This window comes from Diplotaxodon limnothrissa, linkage group LG10 (assembly GCF_057381915.1).
Source record: "Diplotaxodon limnothrissa isolate DT_005_m linkage group LG10, D_limnothrissa_male_GT1.1, whole genome shotgun sequence".
Taxonomy (NCBI): Eukaryota; Metazoa; Chordata; class Actinopteri; order Cichliformes; family Cichlidae; genus Diplotaxodon; species Diplotaxodon limnothrissa.
Genome location: NC_140605.1, coordinates 29,774,321 through 29,797,484, shown reverse-complemented (window position 1 = coordinate 29,797,484; position 23,164 = coordinate 29,774,321). Strand labels below are relative to the sequence as shown.

The 23,164-nt window shown below is 39.3% G+C and overlaps 2 protein-coding genes across 3 annotated transcripts in view; one reads left to right on the top strand and one right to left on the bottom strand.

Annotated features, from left to right (window-relative positions):
* Window positions 1-292, bottom strand: part of rabep1 (rabaptin, RAB GTPase binding effector protein 1) — a 42,287-nt gene extending 41,995 nt beyond the window's left edge. For both annotated transcript variants that reach the window (XM_085364698.1, XM_085364699.1), the window contains exon 1: window positions 149-292. In XM_085364698.1, the coding sequence (XP_085220824.1) occupies window positions 149-194 (46 nt within the window). In that variant the 5' untranslated portion in view covers window positions 195-292. The remainder of the gene's footprint in view (window positions 1-148) is intronic.
* Window positions 293-1,167: 875 nt separating this feature from the next.
* scimp (SLP adaptor and CSK interacting membrane protein) lies at window positions 1,168-16,767 on the top strand. The gene is made up of 6 exons (XM_085364086.1): window positions 1,168-1,205; window positions 1,928-2,049; window positions 7,407-7,455; window positions 10,672-10,748; window positions 16,055-16,188; window positions 16,417-16,767. The coding sequence occupies exons 1-6, from the start codon at window positions 1,195-1,197 to the stop codon at window positions 16,765-16,767; spliced, it is 744 nt and encodes a 247-aa protein (XP_085220212.1). The 5' UTR covers window positions 1,168-1,194.
* Window positions 16,768-23,164: the final 6,397 nt, after the last annotated feature.

The window sequence follows — 23,164 nt, the reverse complement described above, 5'->3', positions numbered from 1 at the left end:
GTTAAATGCCCAGCATGAGGCAGTGACACGTCGCATTGAGGATGCTAACTAGCTAATGTTGCCAGTGATGCAGAGGCCGTCGCTGGCTTCGCTGCTCCCAGCCCCTCAACACACCCACCACAAACCGCCAAAGACACAAGAAATTTACCGTCATGTTGGGACGACTGAGGGGATCCCGAGGCCTCCGAGGCCATGGTTTCCTGAGGGGGGCGTGAGGCAATTAGCAGGGCGGTGAGATCAGAGCTAGGAGCGTCCAAGAAAACAAGCTAACATCACAACTAGTGTCAAGCTAGCGACGAAAGAGTGCGACTTCTGGTTTGTCTTTCAAAATAAAATCACCACTTGTGAACTCTCCAAAAGGCCTGCGTTTATTCGTAATGTAAACCAACATAGAAATAAATACAAGACAAAATAATCATATATCTACTTATTTCGAAAGTTACTTTCATATCTGTCCACCACTTAGCAGTTTTGTGCTAATATTTTGAAAGCACAGAGTCATTTTCCTATAAGTAAACAGCGTTAGTTTCCCAATTCCGGTGTCACCTTTTTGAAATAAAATCGACTTGTTTTTTTCCCCCAAACTAAATCTCGCTTTCAACAGTTAATTCTTAACAGAAAACAAAAGAGATATTTATCAACAGATGATATAAATCCCAATTATTGTGAATGTGCAGCTGGACAGGAAAACACCTCCCTAAAGATTACACTATGATAAACTGATGTAAAATCATGATATATAAGAGGAACTGAAAATGTGAGAGAACTACACAAGAGTCCAGTGTTCAGTGCTGACACTGGCAATGTTTGTAGTTTAAGGAATATGTATTAAAAATGTTAATTTGAACCTGTTTAAAATATCAAAATCTGTCATCTGTGATGACATTTCTATTCTGACCAAATAAATAAAACAAAAACAATTTTCTCCAACTGAAGTATTAACACAGATGTGTAAATTTGTCATGCGTGTCTGACTCTTCTTATAGCCTCACACAAACACCCACATGATTTGGTCACTGGTGCATGACAGGGGGTGGGGATAATCCAGTCTCAGCCTTCATGTTTCTTTGGTTAGGTAAGAAAATTAGACGATGGCATGCAAAGATGCAGCACATGATGAGTCCTGTCATATCTAGACACCATCCGCTTTCACCTTCTGTTTACTGAAACTGCTGTCCTTCTTTAACCAGAGATATGGAAGAAAGGTAAGGCACTTATTTGGAGTATTTGGAAGTTGACATGTATTGAAATAACACTTTAATTGCATTTTTTTGTGATAAAAGTCATTCTATTCTTATCCATAATTAGAGATAATACTTAAAAAGTGGTTATCAGGTCTAACTGCAGTGAAAGGCGTCACGTGTCAAAGCAGACAGTAAACTGTTATGTGCTTTCATGTCCGAATATCACTTTATCTTGCATGGCTGTATTCTGAATCAGCAGTATTTGTAACTGGAAGTTGGCAGGAAGCGGCTGTGTAGAGAGGATGCCGGGCATGAAGATAAACGGGGGAACGAGTATTTATATCATTCCGTTCACAGCGATAAAGGCACATAAATACATCCGTCCAGCTGGAGTAAACAATTCACTTTAAAGCTGACCTTCTCTTTCAGCTTTAAGTAGCTCAGATACTTTGGCTGAGGTTGTCTGAAGTGAGAACAAAAACGGAGACGTTTTGATGGTTGGCAGTGCAGTTGGCTCAGAAGAGTCCCTAGAGGTTATTGAGGTGCCTGTTTGATTCTCAGAATGCTAATCTTAATACAAAAATAACCCCAGGACTTAGTCAACACAGAAAAAAAGAGGAAGTGGTTGAATGGCCTTCTTTCCGATCCCCAGCTCTGTGTATACTGAAAAGCAGCGGCTCAGATGTGCTTCTCGTGGTGAAGTGTTCAGACTTTTTTGTTTCTTTTTTAAATCCTTCAAACAGTGCGATCATGGCGTTTATCCGCAAGTACCTATGGTTATGGGTGGTCGTTGGCATGGTTTTCGTGTCTGTGGTGATCAGCATCATCTTCATGTTCATCTGCAAGTGCATATCAAGAAAAAGAGGTAGGTTTGAATCTCTGCAGCGCACCTGCCACTAAGTACTGAACAAGCCTTCATCTCCACATCAACGACATACATTTTTACCGCTTTTTTCCTGTTCTCACACAGATTTATTCTCTTCCCCTTCTTATAGCAGAAATGTTGAATTGAAACCCCGATAAGCGAAATGTCAAAACATTATGCAACAAGTGTTTGGGAGCTTTAGAGAGTGCGTGAAGGTGTTTTCCTGTAAGTTTGTGTAGAAAAGTTCATTTCAGGAATGGTGTTTGTCCATTTGGTTGTGTGAGCTGTCAGACAGCTTTTTTAAGGTGTGGACACACTGAAACTGGTTGCGTGGTTCAGGAACCGATGCCTTTTTTTCTGTATACACTGTGTACACCCTGTAGCCAAACAGTCCAGTATTTTTGTCATTCGTATTTGCTTTTTTTAGGCATGACTGCTATTTTAAGCCATGTATGTTAAGATTTTTACCGGTATTAAAACAACTTAAATAATTTCTTGTTATTCTTTTTAAATTGCTGATAAAGCTCATAAGGTAACACTTAAAAATGATGCATGTGCTTTTAATTTTTTTCCCTGTCACAAGTAGAAAGATCTAATTTCAGATGTGAGCATGTGCAGAACCCCACCATTCTGCAGTGTTAAATCGCTTGAGAGGCTTTAATCTGTGGTGGCCTTAACTCTGCTCGTGAGTCTGGATGTTCACATATGACATTATTTAACTATATATGCACAGCAAAATGAAACTTACTAAAAGTATTTTTTTTTAAAGAGAAAAAAGAAAAAATTCCTAGAAGTAAAGCAAGATTGGGAAACAACACCTCAATATATTTTGCATACTGGTGTCATTTCCAGTAATTTTATTTGCACAAAAAGTGTTTTTAAAATATGTTCGTTCAGCAACCTTAGAGCTTAGTTCAGTTTGTGATTTGGAACAAGCCAGAACAAAACAGAATAGAGCTAAACTCACTTTCTAGTCTTAAGATGCTATGTGATGACAGTGAGAGGAAACGTTATATGGCACTTACTGAATTCAAGACTGATACAGTAATAAGATGCCATCATTGCAACATGTCAACCTGTGAAATTTCTTCCCTGCATGATCAGTTGTAGGTCTTATCATTGCAAGTATGACACCATCTAAGAGCCTCAGCAATGCAGCCACAAAGTGGCAGACCACATACATTTATAGAGTGTAGTCACTGAGTGCTGAGGCGTGTGGTGTCTAAAACTCACCAACGCCCTGCTGATGCAGCCTCTTCAGAGTGTCCCAAGAGCTCCGTGTCATGGGGGTGTCCATGGCTGAACAGCTCCTGTAGGTGTAACGTGTAGGTAGCCCTCTACTTTTGTCCATATAATGCATCCTAATATGGTCATCTAAGGCACATAGCTCTACACCAGTGCTTTCTGTTTAAGAGGGGCAGTCAATCAGAAGTAGGATAACTTAAAGAGAGAAGAGTTAAAATGCCTTATTTAAACAGAGGAAATAACTAAGGGACCGTAAGACTGGTCGGAATGAGATTATTTTGAGCTGTGACTGGTGCAAAGTTACTCTAGTTCAAAAATAAAAAATATGGAGTTACAGGAATCCCTGTATAATAATGCATACACAATTTTTTTTCTGATACTTTAAATGTGTTTTTGGTAGCACTTTCTATTACAGCATGGTAATAAAGGGGTAATAGTAGGGTAACAAAGGGGAAACGAGAGGGTAATAATGTGGTAATCTCTAAGTTATTGCTATGCAATTACCAAAGTAATAACCATGTAATATCCAAGTAATATTACACGGAAATTTGTGTAATTGGATAATAAGGGCCCCAAAACTGTGGGTAACAATGTGGAAATAGAGCTCGGTAATAAAGTGGTAATAGTAAAGTAAAAAGGAAGTGACAATGATGTAATAATGTGATCATTTATAAATTATTACCACTTTACCTGCGGTAGTTTCTGTGTAATAAGCACAAAACAGAGCTGCAAAATGCAAAACTGTCTGCATCTATTTAATAGCACATCAATAACCTGTTAATAACCTATTAATTAAATGTGTTTGATTGTTACCTGGAATTAATATTATGGAATTATTATGTTATTAAATAGAAACGAGCAGTTTGCATTTTGCAGCTCTGTTTCCTTTTTATTACACAGAAACTACCTGAGATATTTCTAGGTAATAACCACACTTCTTTAAGTTAGCTTTAATAGGTTATTCATATGTTATTAAAGAGAAACAGGCAGTTTTGCATTTTGCAGCTCTGTTTCCTGCTTATTACACAGAAACTACCATGGGTAATTCAGTAGTAATAACGTAGAAATTACCACATTGTTACGTTCTTCTTTCTTCCTTGTTACCCTACTATTACCCCTTTATTACCGAGCTCTATTTCTATATTATTACCCCCAGTTTTGGGGCTCTTATTACACTATTACATACATTTCAGGATAATATTACTCAACTGTAATCACTATTGCTACCATGATATCACTTGAATATTACATAGTTATTACTTTGCTAATTGCATAGTAATAACTTAGAAATTACCACATTATAACCCTCTTGTTCCCACTTGTTACTATTATCCCTTCATTACCGAGCTGTGATAGAAAGTGCTACTGTTTTTTTACTGTAAATATACTGCTTACAGTATATTTACAGTATACTGCTTGTCCTGTGATGGTATTGTACGGTCTCACCTCTGTATTATGCCCTCAGGTAACTGAGGTTATGAGCCCACGAACCTCTCTCAGTGACCTGGGCTTTACTGTTATTTATCCTGGACCTAATAATCTTCCTTCCATATAAGAATCTGCCCACCAACTGGCCGTTTTGAATCACCTTCCTCTTTTTAGTTCCTTTTAGTCACTCATGGTTTGGTGTTTTATTTGACTGTTTTTATTTTTATTTTTATTTTATTTGACTGGTTTGTTTTTTCTTTTTAAATAATTCATTTCTGAAGATCTGGCATTGCAACCATCTCCTGTGGGTGAGAATAAAATGAGTTTGTACATTAGGTCATGTTGTGTGCCTGTCTGTTATGTCAGAGACATTCATAAAGTTGCTTCTCAGTGAAGGAAGGTTTTTCTTTATCCAGGTCATGACTCATGTACTGTACAGACTGTAAAGCAAGTCTGGGATTTTTAGGCTTTATGAATAAACACCCGGTTCAGAAAAACGTAGCTCCTTCCAGAGAAAGCTGCAGTCAGATTTGTGGAAGTTAAGAGTTGAAGCCACTCATCTTCAGGCTTGACTCACCAGAATCACGCAGAACATGAGGGCAGCGTTGAGACTTTGCCATTGGAAATGCATTGCATCAGTGTTGAGGCGAGAGATCCAAAGGCAGGACCTTCCACAAATAACAGCAAACCTTTATTCATGCTGAAAAGTCTAACACAAAGTACAAAAAATGTACAGGCAGAAACCAACAAGTCCTCCCTGTAACAAAGACTAAGGGGAAGGACAGGGCTATATATTCAGATACAGTCAGGACGAACTGAGCAGAAGCAGGAAAGGAGACGTTACAAAATGTTTTGCAAAAAAGAAATGATGAAACCAGAAACATACAGAAATTTTTTTTTTAAACAGAAATCACTAGAGTGTATGAAATGTTTATTTAGCTCCACTAAAAGCAGGTGTCAGGGGGTTTGACGCTGGGGAAAATCTTGGACAGATGGACAGTAGTCAAAGAGCTAGACAAACTATTGGTTTCTTTGTCTTTTCTAGTTCTTTGTGGTTTCTAGTGATATTTTGTCTTTTATTTGTGATATGAGGTGATCAGCAAGATTGAAAGAGGCAGTTTACATGACCTGCTGTGATGTGAGGTTTGCCAGGCAGGAGTCAAAGAGGAAGCCCACAGATGAGATTCATGGATGTAGTGAAGGAGGGCATGGGGTGAGGATGTTAGGGATAGGGTGAGATGGAGGCAGATGATCTGCGGTCATGACCTCTAAGGGAGCATCTGAAAAAAGAAGTTTCCTCTGTGTTTCACTGTCTCATCTTTTGTTAGCACCTGTTCCTCTGCCTCTGTGGCTGCTGTGAGCTTCTTGTCCCTGTGTTTAGCGTTGTTTCGTTTCCTGTGTCAGTTATGTTTCGTGCCGTTTGGACCATGCTGATTGCTTTCACAGGTGTGTTATCCCTTTCCCCCCGTGCGTCTCATTTTCAGTATACTGCATGGTTTTTGTACACATCATTGTAAAAGTAACTAAGCTGTTACGTTATTATAAGTGTCAAAATGCAATATTGTTTAAATTCTAAAGCCTAAACCCCCCAGAAATCAGAGAAAGTAGCTTCATAGTATCTAAATCTAGTTTTGCAAGTTCAGTGTCACTAAACGGTCCACCTAATGCTAAGTCCTGTGACCTGACATTGTACTGCAGAGATAACTTTTTTTGTTCTCAGCAGTTTTATGGGGCCCCTCAAGACAGATCAGAGTGGTTATAAGATCTTATAGGAGGTAAATGTTATCTTGACAAGAAGAAAAAATAATGACATCTTTGCATCAAATGTCCTCCATTATTTTATGAATCCTTTCATGTTGTTTTTTTCCGTGATGGGTTTCAAGCTGTTGGCGACCAGCATCATTAAACAGAAATCTGGACACCTGACACACAGGATTGGTTCATTCCACTTATTTACTATACCCTTAGGTGCAAAATAAGTTAAAGCAAACTGTAATGACCGTCAGACACCAGTTTCATTTTTAACTCAACTACCTCTTTTTTTAAAAACTCACTGCTAAACCAACACATGCACGTGTTCACCACAAATCATAAGCCGGAAAGGGAAGAGAAACCAAACCATGACACACTAGAAGCTAAACTACTTACTTTAAGGGTTTGTTGCAAGCCAGAAGAACAACTATTATAATTGTATGAATTACTATTATTAGGGGGTGCCCTCTGGATCTGATTAGCTTAGATGAAACTTTAATGATCCCTGTGGGGAAACTGGGCTGCATCACCACAAAGCGGGGCTTCGTGCTGGTTGAGCGTATGCACATGTATAAAGAGCTAATAAAATACAACACAGACACTAATCATAGGTAACAGCATGTGGAGATAAAAGAACACTGTGCATTTGAAAACAGCAGAGTTGTTTGTTTATTCATTTATGCATTTAAATATGGTTTGTTTAGATGCTTTAAACATACTTAAAAGTACTTTTTTCCCCATTTTATCCTATTTAAATACTCTTATATCATATTTGCATTTATTTTTCTCCTTTGTTTGTAGCAACACAATCCAAATCTGTTCTTGCTGAGCTGTGAATAAATCCATTTAAATGGCCTTTAGGTGCAAATATATTGATCTTTTTTCCTAATTGACTTTGAATTAACTGTGTTTTCTTTTTTCCCCCCCAACAGGCCAACACAAAATCCCCACTGTGAAAAACGAATTCAACTTCAAAACTGAGTAATGCATAAATGTATACTTATCATATAACAGTGAATGTACACAATGGATTGTACTATACTAAAAACAGGCGCAGGTTTACATTTAAAGAATCAGACTTGTTGTTTTTATTGCTATTGTCTGACTTATGCTTCAGTGAGAAGTCTATGTCGCTTCTATGTTTATTGTATTTATTATTAAGCAGTGTTTTTATCAAACGGGGAGCTATTTCTCCCATTTTCATTTGCAATGCTAAGCTAAACTAACCAGAAAAAGGGCTTCAGTGCTGAATCATGAAATTCCCAACACAGCTGATGGTGTTTTCAACAAGCAAAACTAATTTTAAACCAACTTTATTAGCACAAATTGTTATATATTGTGTGTTTAAATTGACTCTGCATAGCTAGCTATAATGCTAACTGTAAGCTGCATTTGTAACAACCACACAGTATATATACAGTCTATAGCAAAAACAAACTTTCAGACATGAGTTCTTACTGAAATACAGCTGTTTTAATATTCCTTGGAAAAAAATCACAAGCAAATATGATAATACATACAGCAAACATGCTAAAAATAGTGTATTAGCTAAACTACTTCCACCATTCACTCTGTGGGCTGTGATGTTCTGACACATCCAGGATGTAACCAGTATAAAAATATGATACATTATAAATGTAGTTTTTTTGGGGGATGAAAAAACTTGGCTGGGCAAGTATAGTATCAAAATCATTTTCCCTGTTCCCTGACATCTGCGTAACCATTCATGTAGCGTAATAGTAACATACAAAAAGTAACCAGTTCCCCACTGCAGTACCATCCTCTTATCCTTGTTAGGGTCGCGGGGGGCAGAGCCTATCCCAGCTGCCATAGGGCTACAAAATATGTCAGCATATGTTACATTTAGACTTTAAAAGTTTATATGTCACATTTATGGTGTTCTGTTACATTTTTACAAAGTTGCAAAAAAATCTCTATGTGGTTTGGTTACTTTCCAAGCACAGCACTGTAAAAGCCAGTAATGTAAGACCCCCCCCCCCCCCAAAAAAAAAAAAAACCCAAAAAAACCCCAAAAAACAAAACAAAAAACAGTATTTTTGTGTTCATAGAGATGAATTTCTTGGGGTTTTTTTATTGAGCTTGTAACTGATAGATTTCAATTGCGCTTACATGCAAACATTACTTGAGAGTTGTCATTCATACTAGACATGATACAGTCAGCGGTTGCTAGGGAAGTGTGTGCCTTCTCCAACCAGTTAGCAGTGGTTCTTTGAGGTTTCTGGCTGTCACTGGGTGAAATTGATTGCAAACATGTCACTGAAACCAAAAACCTCCCAGTGATTGTTTTGGTTGCTAGCAGATTTCCATGGTTACCTGTAATTTTTCATGTCAAGGATGACTCTCTAATACCAAGGTACAACGAGTTACAGTAATCCAGCTCAGTTGTAATAAAAGCATACATTACTGTTCTGAATTTATCTTTTGACAGGATGGGTTTTGACCAGTTGCCTCAGATGAAATAAGCTGGATTTCACTGCTGCTCTGACTTGACTGTCAAATCTAAAATCCCTATCCATTTTAAAACCCAAATTGGTGACAGTGGGCATACTGTGCTACACTGTCCATGTCCACAGGAAAGGACTCACTGGTGACACCCAATAGAGCCATGGGGCAGGAGATATAGGGAGAAAACCAGAGGTCAGAATCAGAATACTTTATCAAACCCCAAGGGAATTATGGGGTTATAGTTGCTCCAAGACAATGAGAACAGTAGCAGACTGAACTAAATTACAAAATATAAGAAATAATGGTAATATATACAAATAACACAATTATAAATATCCAGAAAATTACAGCGATTTAATATATATGATTGACATTTTACTCTAAACAGTAAAACTTTGTTATTTTCACCCTAGAGGATGTGTAACTATTACACTGTGTACTGTGCATTAGTTGGAAGTCCACATATTGATCAGCATAGGAGTGTTAGCATAACATGCAGTATATGACATTTATGTTGTACTATTTGGAAACTTTTTTCTGCAAGGCTTCCAAAAAGTCTCTGTGTGTCTGTATATTTTACGACCACAGCAGTGTAACCAGTTGATAATGTTACAAACTTGTGACCAAATGTAACACTGAACTAGCAGCTCACTCTTACCACAAAACTTAAAATGACAGCAAGACTTTGTAACTGATATATTTCAGTAGAAAGTATAATTCATGTCTGCATCATGTATCCAAACCAAGAAAATGTGAAAAAAAACAAGGAACCAGAGCTTTAAAAGTACTATTGTGTTAAACATTATATTTTAACCCAAACACTGAGTCTTTTCTAAACCTAACCAAATAGGTTTAATAGGCAAAGGTAAGAAAGTTGGTTATATAAGTAAGTTAAAAACAGTTATGTGCTAAATCTCAGCAGTTTTAATGGCTAAAATTTAAAAATGGATAGTTTTTTCACTTAATAATAGATTTAAAAATTAAATGAGTGTGAAAGTCTGTGACATGCAGTATTCAAAGTTGGGTCTCTAGTGTGCACAGCCAATTGGCTTGCTCCGCTACCTATCCCTCCAACCTACAAAATTTGTGCAAGTGAAAAAAAAGTATAATTTTGTTCACATGGATACAAATCAGATTTGGGCCAAACCAGAAAAGTGCTGTTAATTCACAAATAAGTCCAAAACAAAGAATTCTATTGGCTCTTTAACAGCAACTGTACCACAAATCGTGAAGGATCTTTTAAAGCAGCAGCAGCTGGCTTTTCCACAGACAGATGGAAAATCATGTTCAGTGGAAAGTTCATGTCCAAAAGCAGGAATTAAAAGTTGTGACTTCATGAACTACCATCAGACTGTGTTGGGCATTTTGTGTTTTGAGTTTCATTTATAATTTCTAGTTCTTTATGTTATTCACTCAGCTTTCTCTCTGTTGCCACATTTCAGTCCATACAAGTCATCTCATATACATTATTAATATTAATATTATTATTATCATAATCAATATTCATTTAAACAAATGATGCATTTAAACATTTATGTTTCCCCATATTTTCCATATACTCCATATATATATTTAAGGGACCATGTAGCTTAAACATGTCTGTTGTACCAAAGTAAGCTCTGCAGACCTTACACTACTGTGTGCTCACATCCAGATTCAGACATTGCAGACTTTACATTCTTTAACGTAGATTTTTTCGCTTGACATTTTCTCTTGTCTGCAAATTTGCAGGAGCAACAAATACCAGCAGAGAAACATTGAAACGGGCACTCCACCTCTACCTCCGCGGACACAGTTTCTCATGGCAGGCAAGACTTTATTATATCTCTCAGTGGCTCCTACAGATTGCCCCTCCTCTTATGAAACCACGCTTCCTTCTCTCACTTTCAGATCTTTGAAATTAAAGCCTCATCCAGTCTGCCATTTGACCATAAACCACAAACTAAAGGGCAGCGCGTGTTCACCAGTTTACATGGCAGTGACAGTTTTATGCACAAGATTCAGATCCAAGACAGCACCACATATTCTGATCCAAGCTAAGGTTTCAAACTTACTAAGAAGTGTTTATGATGTCTGTTTTGTCAAGGATTTGGGCCAAACAAGGAAAGTGCTCCTTATTTTACAAGTCAGACCAAAACGAAGAGTATTTTTGGCTTGATGTAATTGTAACTGTACCACAAACTGTGGAAGGATACACAGCAGTCTGCTCCTTCTCATTTTTAAATTCAGACTTATTAAAAGTAGAATAGGAGTCAGAGCCTTCACCTTTAAGACCTCAGCTCCCAGTTTGGATTTGAGAGACGCTACCTTTAAGATAAGGGTTAAAGCGTTGTTTTTTGATAAAGGGTTCGATCAGGGACCATCTTTACCTTCTTGATAACCCTTTCAGGCGGCTGTTGCTGTGAAATTGAACTGAGCTGAACTGAATAACAGAAAACATTTATGAGTTTTAAAAATGTAAAGTCAAACTGGTGAACTTCACAAAACAAGTAGTAACCTCAAGATGTTTAGCCCAGCCAGCAGCTGACAAACATCAATAATATGACAAGCTCAGGCAAGGAAGAGAGAAAGACTTCTATTTTGACTTGCTATGCCTGCCTTAGCTGTAATGCTAAGCTACAGGAAGCACAGCTGTTTATTAAGAATGCCCCTTCACCCACAACAGCAGCAAGAGGTGGTGCACAGAAACAGCCGTCTTAATCACAGCTCCGCTAACCACATAAAACACAGAACACATACAGCTGCAGTAATGTTATACACTAACACAAAAATGGCTAATCAACACCGGATAACTGTAACTGCCGTATAGCACTAAAGCCTAGAACACATAAACATCATGTATACAGTCCCATAAGTCATCGGGTCATTTATGTGACATCAGCAGTTTACAAGTAGTAATATTTAAGTATTACTAGTATTAAAGTATTAACAAGAATTGCACTTAAGAAAAAAACTGAGGGGTCAACAGAAAGTTTTCTCTTTAAACAAGCTGAGAAAGTTGATTCTGTTGATCTGAATGCAGCGTTTTCAGCAGAAGAGTGACTTCTTCAGTCTTGGCTAACTGCAGGTTTCCCCAACCTTATAAAAATTTTCATAACGAACAAAACTAGCACCTTTGACTAACGATGGGCTGTGAGGTCGGTTTCATTATGATTGGTATGCAGTGGCGGTCCTAGCCTGTTTGGTGCCCCGGGCGAACACTCCCCTTGTTATTGATCCCTTTACCCCGAGTCCTAAAGTGTAGATTTATTTTCTTACTCTTCTTATATTTATTGTTTATTTTCTTGCACTGCTGTAACTGGAGCCTCGTCGTCTCGTCTCTCTATATGCTGGACTGTATGTAGTGGAGATGACAATAAAGTTTACTTTGACTTCAGCAGCGAGCAGGCGCACCGAGGGCTCTCGCGCTCACTTTTCGCATATAGAATTTCGAAAAAACATCGGTGCAAATTATAAGTCTGTATCATAATGTCTGGTGTTTTCGTGTTTGTTGTATGTTTTTATTTTATTTTATTTTGCGAGTTGGTTATTAGATGCTCACGGTGGCACGGTGTTTAGCACTGTTGCCGCACAGCAAGAAGGTCCTGAGTTCAATTCCACCATCAGGCCAGGGTCTTTCTGTGTGGAGTTTGCGTGGGTTTCCTCCGGGTACTCCGGCTTCCTCCCACCGTCCAAAGACATGCAGCTTGGGGATAGGTTAATTGGATAAATTACCACTAGATGTGAATGTGCGAGTGAATGTGTGTGCGAATGGTTGTCTGTCCCTGTGTGTGTTGGCCCTGCGACAGACTGGCGACCTGTCCAGGGTGTACCCCGCCTCTCGCCCTATGACAGCTGGGATAGGCAATTTTGGTTTTTTTGCCGATGCCCGTGATGCCGCCCTCCACCACAATGCCGCCCCGGGAAACCGCCCGTGTCGCCCGTATCAAAAACCGCTACTGTTGGTATGCCAGTCGTCATTACCGTTGCTCATGACTTGCTCATCATTGGTCATCAGTACCATTCACAGAGAGTTAGGGAATGACTGCAATCACAGCAGTGTAGGATGGTGAAAGATGAACCCTTCTGTTTTTCTGGTTGCTAAGTCTGTGAAGATGATGTTGTAACATCCTGATGACACGCAGTTTGTCCTCCAGTAGATGATGAGACTCAAACTTTAAATACTGATCAGTATTGTTGGTTTATGGTACACACAGACTTTCAAATGTCCCCCATTGCTGATGGAAAGATCACCATCTAAGAAAACTAGCCTGTCATTTTTTTACTCTGCTCTGGAGAACTTGATATGTTTGTCCACCAAGTTAATGAAATCAGTGAATCCTGATATGTGCTGAGGTTTGGTTTTCAGCCAGGTGTTGTCCACATACCTGAACTAATGGCTCAGTGGTGTTCCAGGAGAGAATAACAGAGCCCTATTTTCTACTTTTTCCATTTACAAGTTAGCTACACTGAGCGAAACTAAGGAATCCATGGTGCACCCATGTTCCTGCCCATAGTACTGGGATTGAAGATGCTGCGTTCAGATGAACAGAATCAACTTAGTGGAGCTTCCTTACCTTGATGATAAAGCATTCATCGTGACAGACTTTACTAGCTTAGTTAATGTTTTATGCAAGCTTGTTTCCACCACTGAAAAAGTCCTTTTTTGGCATTAGCAAGTCAGAAGTTGAGGTTATTTTGTTTAGTGAGCCTAAATTTCAAGATTAAAACCCAAAAATCTATGTTATGTTCTGTTTTGTTTTTTCCAGTGGTGGAAACAAGCTTCCATAAGGAGTCGATGGAAACTCATAGTTTTGGTTTTTAGCCACAAAACCAAACAAACTAGTCAAACATTTTGCTGAGGCTGTCAGTAACTTTGCCCAGCTTTGTTCATATTCAACTAGAAGGGCTTCACTAAATAAAACCATAGGTAGTAGATAAGATGGATGTAGTCACTCTGGCAGTTATTGGTTGATAAAGGAGTGTTGAAATTGGATTTTATGTATGATCTGATATCTTTGTGTTAGTGGTTTTCCTGCATTATTATAATAAATGTTGGTCCCGAATCAACACTGCCATAGACTGGTCAACTGTTTGGAGAACTCAGTTTGCATTAACCAAGAAGTTAGCTAATGCAATTGAAAGGTATCACGAGCAAGCTAACAGCAAGCTAACAGCAAGCTAAACTTTGTAATATATTCATTATAATGCATAAATGAATAAAAATAACACCTGAAATCCTTACTGTTTGCTCCAGAAGAAAGGTCTATGTAGACAACAATTTATTTATTTTTTATTATTAAAACAACAACAACATTTTCCCTACTTTACAAAGCTTTGACATCATGATTGGTCAATTGGATTGTTGATCCTAGACTAATATTAATAATGATTATGCAGGGACAACAGCGCCTGGATATCTGATCTGATTCTGGAACGGTACATGTGTGATTGTTAGCCACTGAGCACATCTTGAATAATCCCTTCTTCTTACTCGTAAGCCTCAGTTATACTGTCCATGTTTGCAAGTCCCAGCGTCCAAGGACCTTTGGAGTTTCCTGCTTTAAACCTTCTTTATCAAATTATCAAAATGCTTTCAAAAGTGTCTCACTTGCCAGCATGAGAGATAAGAAAGCCTCATTACATTAAACCCACGTAGCTTCCTCAGTGAGTTTTTAATATGTCCAAAAGTAGTCAGCTTGTATTTTGGTTTATTTGCTCATATTCTTGATGTGCTTTTGAAATCTAAGAGTAACCCCTGAATATTCAACTACGTGGTCATTTTGTTTGTTTGTTTTCCATTCAACATAAATATTTGCCTTTTGTTTAAACTTCATAGCAACACTGTACGTTTTCTAAATATTCAATCTGAGGCATGAAGGTTTAATCTTCATGCCATCTTCAGGCGAGTTCTTACTGCTGCACTGCCATGTTAAACTCATCTAGTAACTAACTTCTAACACGATCGATCAGACAAAGACTGACTCACTGGTTCCCTGTTTAATCCAGAACTGAATTTAAACTCTTCTTCCCATATGCATAGTACAAAATAAACATATATTAAATATCATATTATCCAACCAGAGCACTTTACTCTCAGACTGCAGTGATACTTTTGGTTACTCAAGTCTTTAAAAATAGAATGGGAGTCAGAGTCCTGAGCTATCAGGCCCCTCTCCTGTGGATGCAGCTCCCTGCTTGGCTTAAAACTTTCCTTTTTGATAAAGTTTACAGTTAGAGCTGAATCAGGTGTCCCTAAACCATCCCTTAGTCGTCACTCACACAGGCCTGGAGATCAGTTGGTATCCTCTGGTTGCTAGGGGAAAATACGTATTTCCTGATTGGAGGTTGGTTGCTGAAGGTTGTAGCTATATTTACTGCAGCAAAAAATAATTTTACCTTGAAGGCTAATAGTCTTTGTTTTCAGTATTTATTGTGCTTTTCAACATTTTACTACTGTTTGGTGAGGAGTTTGTGCGTATTTGCATGCAGGTCTTCCATGCAACTGTGGTAGCCTGCTGGTGGGAGGTTTCCAGTACACCACTGTATAACTCTTTGCAAATAATTCCACTTAGCAACTTCCAGAAACTGCTCATCAGCTGGTTTGGTAACATACTTTTCCCCCTTGTGACCTCTAGTTTCCAATGAGTCACTGACCAGTCCAGTCTAGGCCTGCATGACTAGGGCTGAAGCTAACAATTTTACAGCGACTGTCAGCAACCTCCAGCAACCACCCAGCAATCACTGAGGAATAGCATATTTTTCCCAGTGTGACTGGGGCCTTAGGTATAGCCTCAGGCTGCTGGGAGATGTGCAACAATGCACTGACCATCTCTTCTCCACCCCGTTGTGTTTCTTCTGCCATCACTGTAGGGTAACTTTTATTCTTTTTCTTTCCTTGTTTTTGGTCTCTCTGTGCTCTTCTTTTCTGTCCTCTCTTTCCCCTCACCCCCATTGCTTCCCACAGCCCCTCCCTGAGTATTTTTTTGTTGAGGGTCTCGTCCTGTTAAAGGAACGTTCTTCCTCCCCACTGTTGCCAAGTGCCAAATCTATCTGTAACAATCTTCTACTGACCAGCTACCTATATGCACTGCAACAATAAAATTAACCTTAAATATGGAATTTGCTGTTTCAGAAGCCCAAAGCTACGAGAACCTGGCTGAGGAGAGCCAGAGCATCCACGACTACGAGGATGGCAACTGTGAGCAGAATGTAAGCAACCACGAGGAAAGCATCCACGACTACGAGGATGGCAACTGTGAGCAGAATGTAAGCAACCACGAGGAAAGCATCCACGACTACGAGGATGGCAACTGTGAGGAGAATGTAAGCAACCACGAGGAAAGCATCCACGACTATGAGGAGAGCACAGAACTCCAGGCTGACTACATCAAGATGGAGGGAGACATCATGTTTCCTCCTCCTCCAATCTTCAACAGCATGAGCGGTAGTGTTTTGGAGGCCCAAAGCTACGAGAACCTGGCTGAGGAGTGCCAGAGCATCCACGACTACGAGGATGGCAACTGTGAGCAGAATGTAAGCAACCACGAGGAAAGCATCCACGACTACGAGGAGAGCACAGAACTCCAGGCTGACTACGTCAAGATGGAGGGAGACATAATGTTTCCTCCTCCTCCAGTCGTCAACAGCATGAGCGGTAGTGTTTTGGAGGCCCAAAGCTACGAGAACCTGGCTGAGGAGAACGACTATGTGGAGAGCGTGGACAATCAACCGGACTATGTGAAGATGGACAAGGAAGATCAAGCAGGAGACAACACCTCCACGGAAGACTATGATGACATCGGGGGTGAAGAAGACGATGAGGAGGACTATGATGATGTGGGATAAAACCCAACACAACGAGATGGAGACAGTTTTGAATTCTGCTGAGCAGAGATTATCCTTACTGAAGATTTCTCTTGTCTTTTTGTATTTTTTTAATAACATTCATTGAAAAAAAGAAAATAATTGAAGTACTGAAGACACTGAAATCTGCCGAGTGGTGTCGAGACAACTGGTTTGATCTTTAAGACGGTGATTCTTTTTAATATATCGAAAAAATTCTGTTTTTCATCTGAATGTTGGAATTGTTTGTTTTTTTACTGAATACATTAACAAGCAGTGACTTGCACAGGGTCCCAGATTAGGATGATATCTGGATTTGCAAACTACACATGAAAGCAATCAAACTATATTTCTTTGTCTTCTTCTGACTTAAATGTCAGAAGAAACTCTTTAGTTTTAAACATGAAGCTTTTGCATATATCATGTGTAGATCATTCCCATGGTTTTTGAGAAGGAACAGACTATGTTGCTGGTGGCTTTCGTTATGCTCAGTTTGGCGAGATTTGGTACTTTTTTAATGAGCTGAATCAACTAGATCAATAGTGTAAGTAAGGTTTTTGCTGTATGAAACACAAAAAACTATTGGAGCTTCAAATTTGATTCTAACTAAACATAAGACATGAAATCTGAAAGTCTGTAACTGCAACAGCCTGAGATGTTTTTCTTTCTTTATGTGTTTGTTGATTTATTTATACACATGAACATTGATATAAGATTAATATGTAATTTTTGGGGGGATTTTTGCTTCTTTTCTAAACTAAATATCAGTGTAAAGGGGGTCTCCCCCTGTCCAGATCCCAAACATTATCAGTGAGGCGTCTGACTATCGATCATATGGTGGGTTTGTTTACTTTTGTATATCAGTTGGTCCGTTTGAGTGGTTAATAAGTGGGCAGTGATGACATGTTTGCATGATCAGATCCCGGGCAGTGAGTGAGTGGGGCACAGGGGCAGTGATTACAGTGGTTGGTTATATGTATGCACAGTATCTATACAGTCCTGTGAAAAACTAAGGATTGATTTGTGATTCAGTAGCTTATAGATCCACCTTCAGCAGCAATAACTCAGAGTAACTGTTTTGTGTATGACTTTGTCATGGTTGTGAAAAAACGTTGCTTCACGTCTTTTGTTTACGTACAGCTCTCTTGAGGATGCGCCACAGCATTTCAGTCGGGGTCAGGTCTGCACTTTAATTCTTTTCTTTTATTCACCATGATGTTGTAGATTTACTGCTGTGTTTGGGATCATTGTTCTGCTGAGTCAGCGAATTTGGGCCACGCTTTAACTGCTGGACAGATGGCCTCACATTTGACTCTAGAATACTTTGGAAAATACTTTGGCACACAGAGGAGTTCATGGGAGACTGAAAGGTGTCCTGTGACTGTGAAACAAGCCCAAATCATCATCCCTCCACCACCGTGCTTCACAGTTACTATAGTGTGTTGGTTTTTGCCAGATGTACTTTTGCACAATGTCCTTACATTTGCAAAGACATTGTTCTTGAAACTTTGTAACCGTAATCCATGCCACCATGTTTAATTTAGACAGAAGAGACTTTCTTCTGGCAACTTTTTGAACAAACCATACTTGTTCAGTCTTTTTCAAACTGTAGGCAAGGCAAGGCAAGTTTATTTATATAGCACAATTCAACAGCAAGGCGGTTCAAAGTGCTTTACAGAGACATTAAAAAACAAAAACAAATAAAAAGCATGATTTAACATGAGAAAAAAAAGGAACAGTAGATAAAATCAGTAGTTAAATGTAAGTTTTGAAATTTAAGCTTAAAGTGTGGATTTGGTGCTTTATTCAAATGCAGCTGAGAACAGGTGAGTCTTCAACCTGGATTTAAATAAACTGAGTGTTTCAGCTGATCTGAGGCTTTCTGGGAGTTTGTTCCAGATATATGGAGCATAAAAGCTGAATGCAGCTTCTCCATGTTTGGTTCTGACTCTGGGAACTGATAAAAGACCGGATCCAGATGACCTGAGGGATCTGGAAGGTTCATACTGGGTCAGGAGGTCACTGATGTATTTTGGTCCTAAACCATTCAGAGCTTTATAGACCAGCATCAGAACTTTAAAGTCTATCCTCTGACGGACAGGCAGCCAGTGTAAAGACCTCAGAGCTGGACTGATGTGGTCCACTTATTTGGTCTTAGTGAGGACTCGAGCAGCAGAGTTCTGAATGAGCTGTAGTTGTCTGACTGATTTTTTAGGTAGACCTGTAAAGATGCTGTTACAGTACTGTACTGTCATGAACTTCAACATTTAACATGCTATCTGTCGCCCGAGATCTGGCACTGGGTTTTTGCGGTTTCATTGAGCATTGCACCGTGTGACCCTGGCTGAATTTCCTGGGACGTTTACTTCTGGGAATATCATGGCGTTATGTTAACACATATCTAAATGCTCCAGATCAACAAACTGCCAAATCGTCTGCTTTTGTAGAGGTGCTCACTCTCTTGGCTGTCTATTAACTGGAGTTTCCCCTGATACATCCAATGGGATGTGAGTGTGTGAATGTTAGACAAGGTGTTTGGGTACAGAAAAAGCATGTGTGTGATTGGGTGAATGAGGTAGCAAAAAAAGCACTTTGAGTGCCCAGTTACAGTAGAAACGTGCTGTATAACTCCATTTACCATTTGATTCATGTGGAAGCAGTAAAGATTTACTCAGTATCTCACAGGACTGCTTAGAGTCCCACATGACTGTGTAATACCTACCCATATTTAAGCTGTATGTCAGCAGGAACCAGGGTTATAACCTTATGTGTATTTATATGAGATGATGATGAGATGAGATAGCCTTTATTTGTCAGTTGCAGGTCTTTTGCCCACAACCGAGGTGACAGACCTTGCCGACCATACATACAATACAAACATCACATTGGGGAGACAGGTCAGGCCAGGTAGCGAGGAAAAAAAACATTGAAATGTGCAACACAAAAGGATAATACAGGAATGCACAGGTATCAACACACCATAACACAATAAACACAGACAAGCAACATGGGAAAGAGTTCCAGTGTGTACATCTGATCTGGGACCGCTACAATCTTTCGACTGCGCCTCCAGCTGACCCGATGTCCACATCATGTCCACACCTAACCCCCGATGTCACATATTTTGGGTGACTCATCACAGATTAGGAAGTTACCAGCTTCTTTACCTGTGCAGGTGGCAAGAGGTGCAGGTGAGGCTGGAGAGACATGAGAAACAATGAGAGGAGGTGGTAGATTGCTCTCCATCCTCGTCGAGAGCTCTTTCTGCTTATGTTGATTCATCTTGTAGATTGCTCTGAGGTTGCCTTTTGTCTTTAATTCATTGTCATTTGTTAATAAGATTTTTGTTAATAAATGTCACTTCTTTGCACACATTCCTGCCTCGAGAACTGCTTCATAAACACTCCTTTAAAAACTTTGTGGTCTCAACCACCTTCTGCGTGGGGTCTGGTCTGTCAAGGCCTATTATGAAATCTCAGGTGTTTTTGACTTTATAATCTTGCTGTTTTGAAACTGGATGTGACGACCGAGCAAGCTGTGGCTCTAACTTTTAAACTGAACCCTCACTGACTAACAAACCTGTCAGCCAATGCCCTGAGTAATCCTCCTTTCTAAAACTTAGAATGACTAAAATGTACAAAATGGACTCAATGTTATATCCGATATGATCTGTAATGACTGAGTTTTTATCATTATTTTGTGCTACGAAGCTTCAGTTTTATCAAAAAACTATTTAAAATAACCAAAATGGTAAGCCACACTGTTACACACACGCTGTGGTTTGCTGCTTTAAATACTCACTTGAACATGAAATAAATACATTTGAAGACCAAAAAAAAAACCCCGCAAAGAAGTTTTGATGAAAAAAAGATGACAATACTGAGCTATTGTTGGCTTAGAGTTATACAGCACAGGGAAACAGCAGCAGTGGTGGCATTTTAACTGACATCAACAAAATAACTTGTAAGTAACAGACACATGATCAACGCAGTGGTCAAAGTGAAACTGTAAGTTTAATTAGAGTTACTTTTACAGATGGTGTCATACTGTGCATGCTGGTTCCCTTTAACCCAGACTTTTGGATAACTAATGCCTGCTGAGGATTGGAGAAAGTCTGTAGGAATTCTGGTGTATGCTTCTCCCCCTGTAGCCACACTGCCCCCTGTGGGGAGGTTTGCCTTAGCACCTAATTGACTGTAAATATAATTTCCTTACAACCCAAAAAGATATAGGGCTGAAGGAAGTAACATAAAACTAGATGTGGGAACACGAGGAGGCTGTTTGGGTCTGTTTGAAAAGCTTTATTGCCAAGATTTTTACATTTTTCAAAGTCATTCAGAGGAATGACCTTGAAAAACTTATTCATGCATTTATCACCACTAGACTGGACTACTGCAACTCTCTCTACTTGGGCCTCAGCCACTCTTCTCTCTGTCATTCGCAGCAAAACGCTGCTGCACACCTTTTAACTGGTACTAGAATGTATGATCACATCACTCCAGTTTTAGCTAACTTGCATCGGCTCCCTGTCAAATATCACATTGATTTTTAAATCCTCTTTCTTGCTTTTAAAATTTTAAACTTGGCACCTAGCTATCTAACTGAACTCCTCTATTTGTATAACCCCAAAAACGCACTAAGATCTTCTAGTCGTGGTCTCGGCTGAAGTCCAGAGGTGATCGTGCCTTTGCAAATGCAGACTCTGGAATAACCTTCCTGTTGATATTTGTACTTCCGAGTCTATTCAGTCTTTTAAATCACGTCTTAAAACTCACTTTTTAACTTTGACTTTTGAATAAAACTGGTTTGACTATCATCCGGCTTGTTTTTTTATGTTTGTTACCTGTGTTGTTTGTTGGTCTGTTTTGTTTGTTAATGGTTTGTTTTATCTTTTCATTCTCTTTTTGGCTGATTGTGAAGCACTTTGGTCAACACTGTTGTTTTTAAAATGTGCTATAGAAATACATTTTGATTTGATTTGTGTTAGGGTGCCTGGGTTGTTGACCCAGTGTTCTGTGTTTTTGGTTCTTTGATTATGTTTATTTCATTATATTCTAGCTTTCTTTGTTTTATGGGTTATTGGATTATTCTAAGTGTAGGTTGTCTGTGTGGGTTTTGTTAGACTTTTAGTCTTCTGGTTTTCTGTCTGTGATCCATAGTTGCTGTCTCCCCTGTCTGATGTCTCCCTGTGTCAAGTCGGCGTCATGTTTCCTGTTTTACTTTGAAGGTCTGTGTCTTATGTCTCTGGTTTTGCTTCCTTGGTCTCGTCAGCCCTGATTTATCCCAGCTGTGTTTCCCTCCTGTCTCTCATTCCCTGATTGCTCCCTCTGTATATTTAAGCCCTGTGTTTTCCTTTGTCTGTGTTGGGATTGCCATCACCCTATGCTGTGTGGTCTGGCCAGCTGCCTGCCAGTTTCTTATCTGTATTTTCAGTTTGTTTAGTTTTCTGTTCGGCCTCTCATCCAGCAATAAAGCTGAGTTTGAGTTCACGTATGCCTCCTGGAGTCTGCACATTGGGTCCTCCATTTCACCTCATTTCACATAACAACCGATTAACAGAAAGATTACAAGCCTACACCTCAATTCCCTATAAACTTCCCCAGGTTACAGTAACAGAAGGCAAAAAAGGGCAAATCAATCAGGTTAACAATGAAAATCAAGCTAGCCAGAAACATAAGCTGAACGAAAAGCAGGCAAGCAAAGCTAAGGTTAAACACTGATACTCTGACAACCATAAAAAAAAATGGCCGAAGGCCCTGAAGTGTAGCTTCAGTCAGCTTATAGAGGCCCTGGAGAGCATCCACTGGCTGCAGGACTCGGACCTCAGCTAATGACATGAAAATCAGGATCAGCAGGAGGGAAGTGTGAAAGCCAGGCGTCAGGACCTGGAAACAGCATGGCTTTACATCGTTTTAAAGGAATGTAGCACAAGGTGGAAGTTTACTTTGTTTTGTAGCTTTTTGCCCCATTTTGCTTTCCTGTTTATTTAAATGAATAATTTGCACACAACTTTTGTTCAAGCTCAGATTTTTAGCACTTAAGTTAAAATCAGTGATGTGTGCCATGATTACTTCAGTGTTTGTGTGATTTGGGGTGTTATTATGAGTAAAACAAGCCACTATTACACAATTTGGCTATTTTCTGTACAAAGCACAGGAACAGGGGACACAGTGAGAGTCAAGTCATCTCACCGAAGGCGTAGTTCATCTCTCCGTCCACGGTCTGAGCTTAAAGCAGTTTGAAACTTTGCAAATTTAACTAAAGCTCTCAACAGACTGTGAACAAATGACATCTGTGGCTGCACGTCCAAAATATCTTTGCACTGTGTTGAGAGACATTCACTGAAGGTGAGCTAAAGCCAAGCTGTACTTTCCAGTAATACCAGTTTGTTCCACAAGAT

Coding starts and splice junctions, on each gene's coding strand:
- scimp (XM_085364086.1), top strand. Junction 10,749..16,054: donor GACACAGTTTCTCATGGCAG/GCAAGACTTTAT, acceptor TTGCTGTTTCAG/AAGCCCAAAGCTACGAGAAC. Junction 16,189..16,416: donor ATGGCAACTGTGAGCAGAAT/GTAAGCAACCAC, acceptor GAGGAGTGCCAG/AGCATCCACGACTACGAGGA.